General features: G+C 36.2%; 1 protein-coding gene across 1 annotated transcript; it reads right to left on the bottom strand.

Moving 5' to 3' along the window:
- Positions 1–9170: 9170 nt before the first annotated feature.
- LOC128133884 (anamorsin homolog) lies at positions 9171–9997 on the bottom strand. Its single transcript, XM_052771396.1, has 2 exons — positions 9756–9997; positions 9171–9409 (listed from the first exon to the last, which is right to left on the bottom strand). The coding sequence occupies exons 1-2, from the start codon at positions 9817–9819 to the stop codon at positions 9195–9197; spliced, it is 279 nt and encodes a 92-aa protein (XP_052627356.1). The 5' UTR covers positions 9820–9997; the 3' UTR covers positions 9171–9194.
- Between the last annotated feature and the right edge of the window lie 5477 nt (positions 9998–15474).

Raw genomic sequence — 15474 nt, 5'->3', positions numbered from 1 at the left:
AAACTATATTTTGTAAATCATAGGCTTACTATCCCGAATACGATATGAATATCATAATATACACGAACTGTAGATAGAAAGTAGTTTGAAAACCTTGGGACTAACATCCTGAACTAGTTACAAGATAGTTTGATATGCTAGAAAATATAGATTGAAAACCATGGGACTACTATCCCGAATCAGGTATGAGGTTATTTGATAAAACCATGGGATCACTATCCCGAATTTGATATAAGATAGTTAGATAAAATCATGGGATTACCACCCCGTAGAAGATATAGATTCAAAACCATGGGATTACCATCTCGTACAAGATATAGATTTAAAACGATGGGATTACCATCCCGAACGAAATATAGATACCAGACCATGGGATTATCATCCCGAACAAGATATAGTTACCAGACCATGGGATTATCATCCCGAACAAGATATAGATTCTAAACAAAATCTCAGCTGTGAATAAGGTTATATTAATACGTATTGTGAGTCGGGTAACCATGTTGATACGACAATGAGACATCCTTGACGTTACTCAGACGTCGGACTATATACAAAATTTGTCACCCCAGGCGTGCCCGCCGAACTGTAGCTAGCAGTTAAGGTGTGGGATTGTCAGTCCCGAATAGATCTATTCACAAATTCCTCGCTCTCCCTCCAGGAGACTCTGGTTACACTTCCGGGGAGGATTTACTGATCATCCATAAAGGGTAGTGACTACTCACAAACTAGTACTAACTATTCACAGGATTCTCATACGATATCAAACATACAAAGATTGTGAAACATGATACAGTGGAAATAGATACATACTATGAAATTATCTGGCAATACATTAAAATGATACGGAGATAAACTGAATCAGACATAGTTTATCTAATAACTTTATACAGATATCAGTACATGATATAAAGAGAAATATAGAACCCCAAATTATTCCCATAATAATTTGATTAGTTTGGTTATTTTCTTAACTAAAATCCATTTAGTTGAAATTGATAAATCATTCCTTATGCTCAGCGTAATACATAAGGAGTAAAAGTGTTTATAAGTTTGCCAGATATTATTCGAAACACATCAATGTTATAATTTGAAAACAGTTATAGTTTGCTTGTATTCCCCCCCTGAAAACATTGAAAAACACGGAAAAAGGCGTAGGGGTATGAACTCACCGGATGAGAAATGTGACGATTTGGATGCTAAGAGTTGATCTGGGGCTTGTAAATACACGATGTTCCTAATTATAATGTAAAGATACACATTTGTATCTAATTAGGACTTAGATTCGTTATTTGATAAGGACAATTGTTTCTAGTCGTAAAAACACCCCGATACAAGTGTTTGGAGGGACCCGGGTGGCGTTTAAGGACACCTATAGTTAGGATAATGAATTGGGACTTCAAAGAAGCACTCTTTAAGGAGTTTACGGCCACATGACCCTGTACCCATGAGTTTACGGCCGTAAACTCATGGTGGGGTGAGTTAAGGGCAAAAATGGCTTCAAATCACTTAAGGGAATTTTCTAGTTTTGGATTTAAAGGCTTGGAATGGATTTAAATCATCAAAATGAATTATTTATGGGAGTTTATGGCCTAGCATAGGCTCTTGGCCATAAACTCCTAAATACTCAAGAAAAATTGTGTTTTTGGTTTCCAAACAAATCACATGTGATTGCTAAAATTGTTTCAAGACCTTTCATGCATTTACTTGATGTTTAGAATAGCTTTTTGGAGTTTACAGCCTATGAGACCCCTCTCATGGCCGTAAACTCTCTTAGAGGGTATTTCCATGTGTTTTAAGGTTAAAAACTTGCATGTAAGGGCTTCTAAAATTCATTCCAAGGCTTTAGGGGTGTTATAGGGGCTAAATAACACTTTAAAATGAATTTTATACCACATTTTAAGGAGTTTACGGCCCAAGCTCTTGCCTTGGCCGTAAACTCATAATAACCCCTCAAAAATTATGTTTCAAGTGTCAAAAGGCTAAACCAAATGTTCTATAATTCATATCTAAGCCTTATTAGTGATTTGGAAGGGTTTAAGGTCAAGAAAACCCCATAAATATGAGTTTACGGCCCAAGCTTGTGCCTTGACCGTAAACTCCTTCAAATCCATCAAAAATCATGTTTTAAATGTTATAAGTCCAATTCATGAAGCCATTAAGCCATATCTAAAGTCCAAATTTGTCTAGGAAGGGGTTTAAGGGCTCAAAACCCTTCAAACTTGGTGTTTACGGCCTAGGCAGCCTCCTGGGCCATAAACTCATATATTGTGTCCCATTTCATGTTTAAATCTCGAATTTGGAAGCCAAATATGCTATAAAATGAAGTTAGGAAGGTACCTTAGGGATTTGAGGCCTTAAAATTGAGTTTTGGACCCTTAAACTTGGATTTTAGGAGAGAGGTTAGAGAGAGAGTAGAGAGAGAGAGAGGGAAAAAGCTTCAAATGAAAGGTTTAACATGTTTATATATTTCCCAAAACTTGGACACGGTGGAATTCTACCCGATACCGGCCTTAAACGAGGCTTTTGGTCGCACCCAATTAAGTTTCCGTCACCCGGCGGGGACGTTTCTAAAACTTATGAGATAAATGTTTTGGGCTAATTTCATGAGTTCCTAAAGGGTTTGGACACTCATTGGATGATAATAAAAATAAAATTTTAATTAACTAAACCCAAAAACGATATCGTGACGTTTCGATATACGACAAGTTATACGGGTAGAATAGGTTTTCGGCGATGAAAAACTTCGGGTTGTTACATTATCCCCCCGTTAGAGGGAATTTCGTCTCGAAATTCAAAGAATAAGATATAGATCATGAATTGGAATGAGACACAAATGGATTTGTTGCCTTGGATCTTCACTTTCTCAAGTGGAATCAGGTCTCTACTGGGCGTTCTAACGAGTTCTCATTATCGAGACGTGTCTTTGTTTCGTACTTTAACTCTCTCTCAATTTACGATATCAATTGGTTTTCTCATGGAAGTTCCAACTATGAACGACTTCGGTTTACTCAAAGGAATCACTAGGGTTTCGTTGGGCAGACGCTTCTAAGGATTCGAGACGTGATGGTCTAGATAGATGTTACCAAGCTCTAAGGGCATCTGAAATCTGAAGGTTGTAGAATCGATCTCTACGAAGATCTCGAAAAGTCTGATGTGAGACTAAACTTAGACGCTCAAAAGAAACTCCCGGAAATCCTTCGGTATAGACATTTAGAGGAAAGAGCTGCTAACTTCCCGTTTCTCAATAATCACAGAAACGAGGGATGCGTGGTAATTCATATTGGGAAAACTTTTGAGTTCTAAGGCATGGAATGATACGAAGGTTTGATGCCAAAGATCACGAGAACCGGGTCGAGAAAAAGATCTAGACGAGCGACCCTTTCGAAACATAGCATCAAAGTATTTTTGTAGAAAGTTTCCCCCTTTTTAAATCGAATGGAACAGAATAGTCCTCTGAACTGAGGATTCAATCTATAGGTACGAAGTTAGTGTTATCTATCTCATTGGTTAGTCATCTCGACGGTACACATTTCGATTACATACGAAGGATTGAGTTTAGAAAATGTTCGAATAGATAGATAACAGGTTTCCCTCTTTGTACTAAATAGAAAAGAGTTGCAGGTATAAGAATTATCAAAGAGAAATATACCTGCGGCGGCAGAGGGATGAGTGGTTGTAGCTGTCTTGGGGCAATTCCTTTTGAAGTGCCCAGCTTCCCCACAATTGTAACAGGCCGGAGTAATTCCCGCTCCGGGTGATTGGTTCGCTGATTTGGCTGGTTTTCTGCAGGTTCGAGCAAGGTGGCCCTTATTGCCACAGTTGTCGCAAATCCTTTCGCGACATGGACCAGGAATGCGGTGGTGATAGTTGCACTTACTACACCAAGGAAGGGTACCAGTGTATCCACTGGTGGGAGTTTGGGCTGTGGAACCGACAGCTGAAACAGTAACAGGGGCAGTAGCAGCATGGACTGCTACCGTTTGTTGTTTCTTAGAAGACCCTTGCGTACTATGGGCCTTTCGCTTGTTCCAGGATTTCTTTTTGCTTCCGCCTCTACTGGTGACTGGCTAGGGGGTGGTAGCTTCCTCATCAGAGTTGTCGTCGTGATCGATTAAGATTTTTGCAAGGCATTTAGCACTGTCATATGTATCTGGCTTCGCAGCCAAGACATTCCCTTTTGTTGGCTGGGTCAACCCCCAGATGAACTTCTCTATCTTTTTACTCTCCGGAGTAACCATTCCCGGACAAAGTAACGCCAGATCGTCAAATCTTGAGGTATAAGAGGCTATGTCGGAACCCTTCATCTTAAGGTTCCAGAGTTCGTGTTCTAGCTTTTGGAGTTCGCCCCGAAGGAAATATTCTGCGAGAAGAAGCTCCTTCATAGCTTCCTAACCCATAGCATTCGCTACAGGTAAAGTTAAGGATTTGACTCGGCCGATCCACCAAGTCAGGGCTTTGTCTAGGAAGGTGCAGGCGGCAAACTTGACTCTATCAGACTCCGAACAGGCGCATATTTCAAAGATTGATTCGATTCTCTCGAACCATCGGGTTAAAGCAATGACACCCCCTGTGCCATCGAAGAATGTCGGTTTTGCGTTCATGAAGTCTTTATAGGAACCCCCTTTTTGGTGTCCCTGGCTATCATCTGGGTTTTGGGTTCCACCTCCTGAACCCCTAGAGTTCAGTTGAGGTAAGAGAGCTGATATGGTAGCAGAAATGGTTGCCTGAAGTGTTTCCAAATCGATTTGAATAGGAGGTGGTGGCGGAGGAGGATTGTTGTTGTTCGTTGAGCTGGGTCTCTTTCTTGGAGGCATCTTGATCTAAAAAGATCAGGAAAGAAAGGATCATAAGTCCTCTGAATTGAATCAAGAGATATGGGACAGGAGATATCTCATCAAGACAATATATAATATCATACTAAGCGATAAAGCAGAAAGGAGTTATCAAGACAGAACATTTTATCGCTAGAGGAATGATCAAGGAATAATGCGTATACGAGGATTTCTACAAAGGATCGGCTCGAGAAATACTCCCATAGTATTTCATGGTTCGCTGCAGCGACAATTTGTTGTTTGAGATATTGGGTAAGTTTTAGGTACGCCGCATACCACAGTCACTCCCAAGCACATGTTGGCTGTGTCTCGAATGAATATAGTTGGCCAAGCTATATTGACCCTAGACATGACTACATAACTGCCCAGGTTTAACCGCAGCGTACAACACCCATTTACTTATGTTTTGTTCTACTTATAGTTACGGATTTCGACGGCTCGGCATACTTAAATAGTTTTGAAAATACTTATATTTTGTAGGATACTTTTAGTTCAGAGCACTTAGGCCCCTTAATGTTTATAGTTTTATACCATGTAAGGTTTGGTATCCTCTGTTCACTATAAACAAGGGCTCTGATACCAATCTGTCACACCCCGAAAATCAAAGGCAGAAACATTTTCGGGGTTGACTCCAAGTTGTGTATCAAATCCAATGTACATAGTAATCACAGTAAACAACCATTACATTACATATATATGAAAGTTTACATTTGGTTCAAAAGTAAATTGCACAAAAGTTATACATATATCATATGAACAAAACGAGACGAGTCTTCACTACTAGAAAAAAGGCCTTTTACGACGCTCATTGCGCGTCGTAAAACGCTCAGACGACGCGCAAATGCGTGTCAAGGAAGGCCCTGTCATAAAGAGAGACGACGCGCATTTATGACGCGCATTTACGACGCGCATTTACGACGCGCGGTTATGACACGCAATGCGTATCAAGGAAGGCCCTGTCATAAAGGAAGACGACACGCATTTGCGTGTCGTAACCTTATGACACGCGTGTTTATGATACGCAATGCGTATCAAGGAAGCCCCTATCAAGAAAGGCCATGTCATAAATGAAGATGACACACATTTTTGCGTATCATAATTTTAAATGTTCTTAAAAATATATTTATATATTTATTAATTTTTAAATTAAATTTGCAATTAATGTCTCATAATAGAAATAAAATATCATATACAAAAAATACAATCCATTGCATAAAATTTAATGTCATACAATTCTATTTTTTACAATATCTAAATTTGCATCTAATCTACTCTCTACATCAAATTCCAACTAAGTAAAGTTGCATCTTGCCTTTCATAATTCTTTAAGACTAATGCTGGATCTTATATGGATAAGAAGTTGTACATTGGCCCATCTACTCTTTGTTTCATACTAACAATTGAAATGAAGAATGCAACACTTGCATTTGCAGCATCTTATCTCTTTCGGCTTGAGCTTTCTTTTCCTCTTCTAACTCCAAAGCTATTCGCTTTCATCAACCCTATAAACACAACACAAAATCACTTGTCATTTTCATTCTACTTTTAAAATTAATTCTTATCAGGACATTCTGCTTTTAAACTTACCAATCTAGCAAATTTTTCAAAGAATATAATTTATAATTTTTATGGAAAGTACATTGCTATTTCTTGAATACAAGATGTTACAAATCAAGAAACTTACATGGACTGCCGACCACCATGAACCTGCAAGACACGAGACATCAAATAAATCAAAATTAAATTTTGATTTTTTTTGCTTTCAGTAACGATTAACATTTAACAAAAAAACAAAAGGTCAACCCACTCCCTTTGCCTCATTCCAGCTGACCCACTCCCTCGAAACAAGAAAAAAAAACTATCAACCAACATTTTACTTATATTTGAGAGGTTTTCATATTGATTTATTTATTTGTTAATAAATAGTTTACATACTACACCTATGGTATGGATTAAACCGAGTTACAGGCCATATACAAACATTTGTGCCAGGCAAGAGTGTTATTTGTGCATAAACTTCATTTGTTTCTGGTTCAGCCTAAAAAAAATGAATCCAGAACTAAATTACTTAAATACCCAATTTTTCATCCAATCCAGCAAGGATAGAAACAAAGATCAAGCAAAATCAGAATGAGAAAAAAATCATTTTGTATAATTGTTACATGTATATGCCTGAATATACCATATTACACTTGCCTTCCAAATTATATATTAAAATAAATAAACAAATTTTTTTTTCTAAAGTCCAAAGTTATATGTCTAAAGAAACATTGTATTTTCCCTTCTTAATCTTTAAAATATCATATTTACCTAAATATATATATATATATATATATATATATATATATATATATATATATATATTTTAATATTTTCAAATTATTAAAACTAAAATAATAACTAAATATACCATATTACACTTCCCTTCCAAATTATAAAAACTTCATCAACAAACTAACTTCAACTTTGCCATCAGAAAAACTATGGTGTCATAGTCTATTTATTATTTTAAAATAAAAACTCATAAAACACAACAAATTAAACTGAGTTTTACACACACAATATATATTAGAAAACACTCAATTTTTTATCCATTGCTCACACAAAACGACCACTCAAAACGACATGTAACAGATATCACAATTGGTAGCATTTTCAGTTATAGCTCTTTAATCTATTTTTTCATTATTGATGAAATACAAAATCAAAAAGTAAAAGAAAAGTCATAGTCTAATCATCTTTTTCATTGTTTAAGAAGAAAAATTCAAAATAAAAAAGAAATAGAAAAAGCAATTGCCATTACGACACTTAGAGGTTAAGAACAGGTCTCCAAGATGAATTTTCTATGATTTAGAAGATAGGTGTAATATAGTCCATTTATTTTTTAGATTTTCATTTTTATGCAACAATTCTAACTCATCATATGCATATTCAGATGTAAGGGTTTAGAGATCCTCAAGTAAAAAAAGAAGCAATCAATACAATACCCTTGCCCCATGTGTAGACAAGACAGACTCCAAACAGATTGATAATCTTTTTCACTTTTCAAAATCATATCTCAAAGCTCAAATGTGTGTTCAACCATCTTTTCTCATAAATAAAAGCCAAATATTTTTGAAGTAAAATTAAAATGTGCAAGTAGTAAAAGCTTACCAATTTCATGAAGTGCATCGTTAACATCAACAACAGTTTTAGCTGATGTCTCCATGAAAAAAAAGACCATTCTCCTTGGGGTAAATTTTGTTGAGCTTACACACAAAAATAAGTAAAGAAATAAACTTTTCTTTTTCCAAATATTAATAATTCCTGGGGTAAATTCTGCAATAAAAAATAAGGAAAAGGGTAAATACTTATGTTGTAACTGTGCTCTTGTCTTCCAGGTCGACATTATTTCCAGCAAATGACAGTACCATGCTTGGATTACCTGTACGAACCACAAAATGAAATATGACTTCATTTAAGTTTCTCAAAAGAATAGATAAGAAATATAGAGGTGAACGTAGTCAATTGGCAGAAAATCAAGAAAATGGTGATCATTAATTGGACATCATTAACATCAAAAGGCCTGGAAAGGATTATAGGACAACTATGTCTTCATTAGCAACAACAAGTTCACTTCAATAGCACAAATTATAAAAGCAATCTGCATGAAATTATAAAGGTCAACAAAAGCATACAGGTCTAGATGGAAAATACAATGAAGAAAGAAAAATTGTTACACTATTTCATTTGAATTATTTTCCATATTTTCCAATTAATAATTAAAGATTTGGCTGCCAATTAAGTAAAACAAGCCCCTGATGAAAAAAAACCCTTGATAAACTGACACTACATGTAGGTTAAAATTTTAATTGTGCAGATGTAATGCTGACCTGGAGGTTCATCTTTCAGACATTGATTAGTTCCTTTTCTTTCCTTCTAAGACATTTTATAAGCATCTTTCTTTTTCTTTCTTGAATAAGTCTTAAGCAGGGGAAGCAGTAATGTCATCATTGAATTGGTTATCTCATGTCCAACTGAATCTGAATCACTCTTGTAAGAATTATCACTCCCAATACCAGTACCAATAACCATCTCATCTATTGCCTGTGACTCTGTTACACATTTTTCAGAAACTAAAACTTACACAACATTTAACTTTTCATTTATTGAACAGTTGGTTTCTTGAGGGATCACCTCTGCATAGAAAATTGTTGTCATCTACTATACAAACAACCAAAAATATGGTGATAAAATTGTCAATGTATGTAAATACCTAAGGCTGAATCCAAAGTATTAGGTCCATGGAGGTCCAAATCATCTAACATATGTGAATCTTTTTTAGCTGATGGGTCACCCTTTTCATCTTTTTTAACATATTCAACTCCATCCATCATGACTCTGCTTTAAGATACTAATCAAATGCATTACTGTCTCCTTGGCAGCAGCAGCAGCACAAGTGTGATGGAAAAAGATTTCTCCACCAGGCTTCAACACCCGTGACAATTCCTCCAGCAGCTTATTACCAGGAAAATCTGATGACTTACACATGGATATCACAAAATCAGTGGATGATGAATCCACTGCCAAAGAACCTGCCACATATCAATGTAAAAAAAATAATAAGAAACTTGAATCATTTTTAAGCAACACAATAGTTTGCAATCAATACACAAGGTCCTAAAAGAGGTTAAAGACTTGTTAATGCCAGTTACTAAATTACATCATTGAAAAAAATAAAAACTTGGGACCTTGTAGTTTCAGGTCCAAGTAGCACATACTGCAATTATAAACTAATGATGCACCATCAAGCATCAATATATTAAATGTGACTTGTGAAGGTGATATACAAAGTTACAAACAAAGAGGGTATAGGACTCAAGATGAAAGCATATATATTAACAGTTACAGATTCAGAGAATGGTAGAGACAGAAAGGTACTTAGTGATGCAGCTTGATTGATGATCAAAGGATTAACATCCTGAACCACCTCCTTCTTGACCATTCTTACAGCATTCAAAACTTCATCCAGTGACACCACGACATTGTCAGTGATTGCCAACACACTACCTTGCACCACTTTTGTATCCTACAAAATCAGCAAGCAAAATTAATAAATAAAATCATAAATCATTATATGTGTAAAACTGTTTCTATGTTTAGATACTATATTCTCTTTCAATATAGTATCCAAACCTAACGTGTAGATGCTGCAAGGGGAATACGGTAATTACTATCAGCTGTCAACTGACCCCGCCTCAAGGATAACCCATGGAGGGAGTTGTCAGCGCATCAAACGGCACATCTATGGGTATGATTTATTCAAAACAGGTAATTGATAAACTAGTGAATTCATCTTTGATCCTTGATTTAAATATCAAAAGCAATCGAAACTAACGCATAAACCCACACGAATAGGAAATACCGAGATGAAAACAATCAATATTATAGACCTGAAATATAAATTAAAGAGGTGTAAGAGTGAATATGGTTTGACTTGGTGGTCACCCTTTTCATCTGTTGTTTTCATACTGTTTTGAAGATGGGTGGGGGGAGAGAGAGAGAGAGAGAGAGAGAGAGAGAGACCTGAAATATAAATTAAAGAGGTGTAAGAGTGAATATGGTTTGACTTGGTGGTAACCCTCCAGAGCTCTCTCTTGCATCGCAGACAGTATTCTACGACTAATTTCAGCTTCGCATCTAGTCGTTCCTTTCATATGGACGACGAGGCTTCTTGAAAGTTTTTCCATATGAAAGTGGTGGTGATGGAAGAGATGGTAGGGAGGCAGTGGATAGTAGGAATGGTGGTGACAGTCGATTGCATAGAGGTGAGTGTGAGGTGAGGTGGAATGAGATTTTATGAAAAAAGCCCTAGATTTGGACGCCTTTTGTAATTGAGGATAATGGATGCGCATTTGGTAAAAGAATTATAGAACGACGCATCTGCAATCGAGAAGGTGGAGGATAGAGATGAGAGAAAACCTGGTGGAGAAGGAGAGACGAGAAGGTGGAGGTGTCGATTAGGGGTTGTTCAACTGGTAGCTTCGATTGAGACGAGGGAGAAGAAGGCGGGGGTTGAAAAAATTTGGGGATTTCATTTTCCCTCTAAGGAGCGCGTTTCTTAAAAAAAATATAAAACAACAGTCACAGAGGACGCACAAGTGCCCTCCGTGTTTTTAATTTTTTTTACATGAGACACTAATTTAAGGGCACACAATAGTGCGCGACCTATATCCTTAAATTTTTTAAAGAGATGACACTTTTTTAATGTCACTCTCGTTTGCGTAACATAAATTAATGAGTGTCGTGGTTTGCGCGTCGTAAAAGGGTCTTTTTCTTGTAGTGCTTCCACGCACTCCGTCTTCACCAAAAGAGATCACCGGGTACCTGTCTAACTTGGACCTGAGAATACAAGCAGTTTGAAAATCAGCATGAAGCTGGTGAGTTCATAAGCGGTTTTGTTTTATGAAAATGTATCGGTTTCCTTTAGTTTTCCGAAAAGGTTTGTTATCCAAGAAAATCCCATATTTTCTTATGTAATGTTAGTTTGGTTATCTTTCGTTGCAGTTCAGTTACAAGCTATATGCTAACCCCAGGAAAATCCCATATTTTCCTAAATACAAGATTTAATGAATAAAATAGAGTATAGTTTAATACACAAAACTATATTTTGTAAATCATAGGATTACTATCCCGAATACGATATGAATATCATAATATACACGAACTGTAGATAGAAAGTAGTTTGAAAACCTTGGGACTAACATCCCGAACTAGTTACAAGATAGTTTGATATGCTAGAAAATATAGATTGAAAACCATGGGACTACTATCCCGAATCAGGTATGAGATTATTTGATAAAACCATGGGATCACTATCCCGAATTTGATATAAGATAGTTAGATAAAATCATGGGATTACCATCCCGTACAAGATATATATTCAAAACCATGGGATTACCCTCCCGTACAAGATATAGATTTAAAACCATGGGATTACCATCCCGAACGAAATATAGATACCAGACCATGGGATTATCATCCCGAACAAGATATAGTTCCCAGACCATGGGATTATCATCCCGAACAAGATATAGATTCTAAACAAAATCTCAGTTGTGAATAAGGTTATATTAATACGTATTGTGACTCGGGTAACCATGCTGATACGACAACGAGACCTCCTTGACGTTAGTCAGACGTCGGACGATATACAGAATTTGTCACCCCAGGCGTGCCCGCCGAACTGTAGCTAGCAGTTAAGGTGTGGGATTGTCAGTCCCGAATAGATCTATTCACAAATTCCTCGCTCTCCCTCCAGGAGACTCTGGTTACACTTCCGGGGAGGATTTACTGATCATCCATAAAGGGTAGTGACTACTCACAAACTAGTACTAACTATTCACAGGATTCTCATACGATATCAAACATACAAAGATTGTGAAACATGATACAGTGGAAATAGATACATACTATGAAATTATCTGGCAATACATTAAAATGATACGGAGATAAACTGAATCAGACATAGTTTATCTAATAACTTTATACAGATATCAGTACATGATATAAAGAGAAATATAGAACCCCAAATTATTCCCATAATAATTTGATTAGTTTGGTTATTTTCTTAACTAAAATCCATTTAGTTGAAATTGATAAATCATTCCTTATGCTCAGTGTAATACATAAGAAGTAAAAGTGTTTATAAGTTTGCCAGATATTATTCGAAACACATCAATGTTATAATTTGAAAACAGTTATAGTTTGCTTGTATTCCCCCCCTGAAAACATTGAAAAACACGGAAAAAGGCGTAGGGGTATGAACTCACCGGACGAGAAATGTGACGATTTGGATGCTAAGAGTTGATATGGGGCTTGTAAATACACGATGTTCCTAATTATAATGTAAATATACACATTTGTATCTAATTAGGACTTAGATTCGTTATTTGATAAGGACAATTGTTTCTAGTCGCAAAAACACCCCGATACAAGTGTTTGGAGGGACCCGGGTGGCGTTTAAGGACACCTATAGTTAGGATAATGAATTGGGACTTCAAAGAAGCACTCTTTAAGGAGTTTACGGCCACATGACCCTCTACCCATGAGTTTACGGCCGTAAACTCATGGTGGGGTGAGTTAAGGGCAAAAATGGCTTCAAATCACTTAAGGGAATTTTCTAGTTTTGGATTTAAAGGCTTGGAATGGATTTAAATCATCAAAATGAATTATTTATGGGAGTTTATGGCCTAGCATAGGCTCTTGGCCATAAACTCCTAAATACTCAAGAAAAATTGTGTTTTTGGTTTCCAAACAAATCACATGTGATTGCTAAAATTGTTTCAAGACCTTTCATGCATTTACTTGATGTTTAGAATAGCTTTTTGGAGTTTACAGCCTATGAGACCCCTCTCATGGCCGTAAACTCTCTTAGAGGGTATTTCCATGTGTTTTAAGGTTAAAAACTTGCATGTAAGGGCTTCTAAAATTCATTCCAAGGCTTTAGGGGTGTTATAGGGGCTAAATAACACTTTAAAATGAATTTTATACCATATTTTAAGGAGTTTACGGCCCAAGCTCTTGCCTTGGCCGTAAACTCATAATAACCCCTCAAAAATTATGTTTCAAGTGTCAAAAGGCTAAACCAAATGTTCTATAATTCATATCTAAGCCTTATTAGTGATTTGGAAGGGTTTAAGGTCAAGAAAACCCCATAAATATGAGTTTACGGCCCAAGCTTGTGCCTTGACCGTAAACTCCTTCAAATCCATCAAAAATCATGTTTTAAATGTTATAAGTCCAATTCATGAAGCCATTAAGCCATATCTAAAGTCCAAATTTGTCTAGGAAGGGGTTTAAGGGCTCAAAACCCTTCAAACTTGGTGTTTACGGCCTAGGCAGCCTCCTGGGCCGTAAAATCATATATTGTGTCCCATTTCATGTTTAAATCTCGAATTTGGAAGCCAAATATGCTATAAAATGAAGTTAGGAAGGTACCTTAGGGATTTGAGGCCTTAAAATTGAGTTTTGGACCCTTAAACTTGGATTTTAGGAGAGAGGTTAGAGAGAGAGTAGGGAGAGAGGGAAAAGCTTCAAATGAAAGGTTTAACATGTTTATATAGTTCCCAAAACTTGGACACGGTGGAATTCTACCCGATACCGGCCTTAAACGAGGCTTTTGGTCGCACCCGATTAAGTTTCCGTCACCCGGCAGGGACGTTTCTAAAACTTATGAGATAAATGTTTTGGGCTAACTTCATGAGTTCCTAAAGGGTTTGGACACTCATTGGATGATAATAAACATAAAATTTTAATTAACTAAACCCAAAAACGATATCATGACGTTTCGATATACGACAAGTTATACGGGTAGAATAGGTTTTCGACGATGAAAAACTTCGGGTTGTTACAAAGATCTACTTTCCAAACCTATTTGGACATTGAAAATGGTGACATAGGAGGTCCAAGAAAAACTTTCTCTTCCCAATGGAAAGGGATTGACCATAGTCAATTCGGTTGACCAAATGGTAAAGAGAAAGGTTAAGTATGTGATACTCCCATGTACCGTTTCCAAAGAGTCCATATGATTATGTTGCCAAAGGAAAGACATTGGTTGCGAAGCTACTAAATTTACCTGAAACATCAGAAGGATGGTAAAGTCAATAGGTTTGACTCTACTTCAGGTAAAGTCCATTGTCTAACTCTATTAAGTTTCTATTCTGAGATTCTTATTGCATAATGTGACGAGGTCACATGTTGATGTTTTAAGAATCAAAGAAAAAGTGAAGAAACTTAAAGGAAGTATATGCTGATTCTGATCGCAAAGATGGATTTCGATCGCATGGTTCCGTGATCAGAATTTTGAGTTGTTACTTAAGAGTTATGATATATTGCTTAGGAATAGATAACAACAAGTTTTCCATATGGATTGTAAGGATAAATTTTTCCACAAAGTTTTAAAATAAAATGAAAAATGGTTTTGATTTTATTTATTTTAAGTATCCTTACAATGGCATTTGTGAAAAATTGTTGATTATATGTTTCCATTGATAAGCAATATGGGTAAATGGATTTGATTCTTTCATTAATGGAAGTGTCATAATTTACCAAATAAGGAAAGATTCTGATCACCCAAGTTTCAGTTGGATAGAAACTTGGAATCATGCAACTTGTATTGTATGATCATGAGAATTTTTTATATATTTGGGAAATTAAATCTAATTCCTTGTTCACATGTATATGTGAATCAAGTGAAGGACAAAGGGATCGGATACACTTGGGTGTGCGCTGATCAAGTCCACCACAAAGTTGATAAGATTATTCATTATGATTTACTAAAGATTAGTAAATATGGTTATACTTACAAGTTTAAGTATAGTTCTGGATCATTGGAGAAGTTTCAATGATAGACATAATGCGTAAGAAGAATCAAATAAGGCAGAAAGATAAAATTTTCTCTAACCTAAAGAGATGCGAGAGTACTTGAGTATCTTGTTTTATGATTATCTCAGTGATTATGAAACCATGTCACAATTGATCCTCTAAGGACACCTTAGTTCATTTTGTTTGGATAAGGAGAGGAATCGTGAATTGTTGAAATAGTTAGATCAAAAGATAAATTATACTTCGTTCCAAAATTAAATCTTGGAGTCATACT

This window comes from Lactuca sativa, chromosome 4 (genome assembly GCF_002870075.4).
Source record: "Lactuca sativa cultivar Salinas chromosome 4, Lsat_Salinas_v11, whole genome shotgun sequence".
In the NCBI taxonomy this organism is placed as follows: Eukaryota; Viridiplantae; Streptophyta; class Magnoliopsida; order Asterales; family Asteraceae; genus Lactuca; species Lactuca sativa.
The sequence above is the reverse complement of the archived record's forward strand: the minus strand, read 5'-3'. Positions and strand labels throughout refer to the sequence as shown.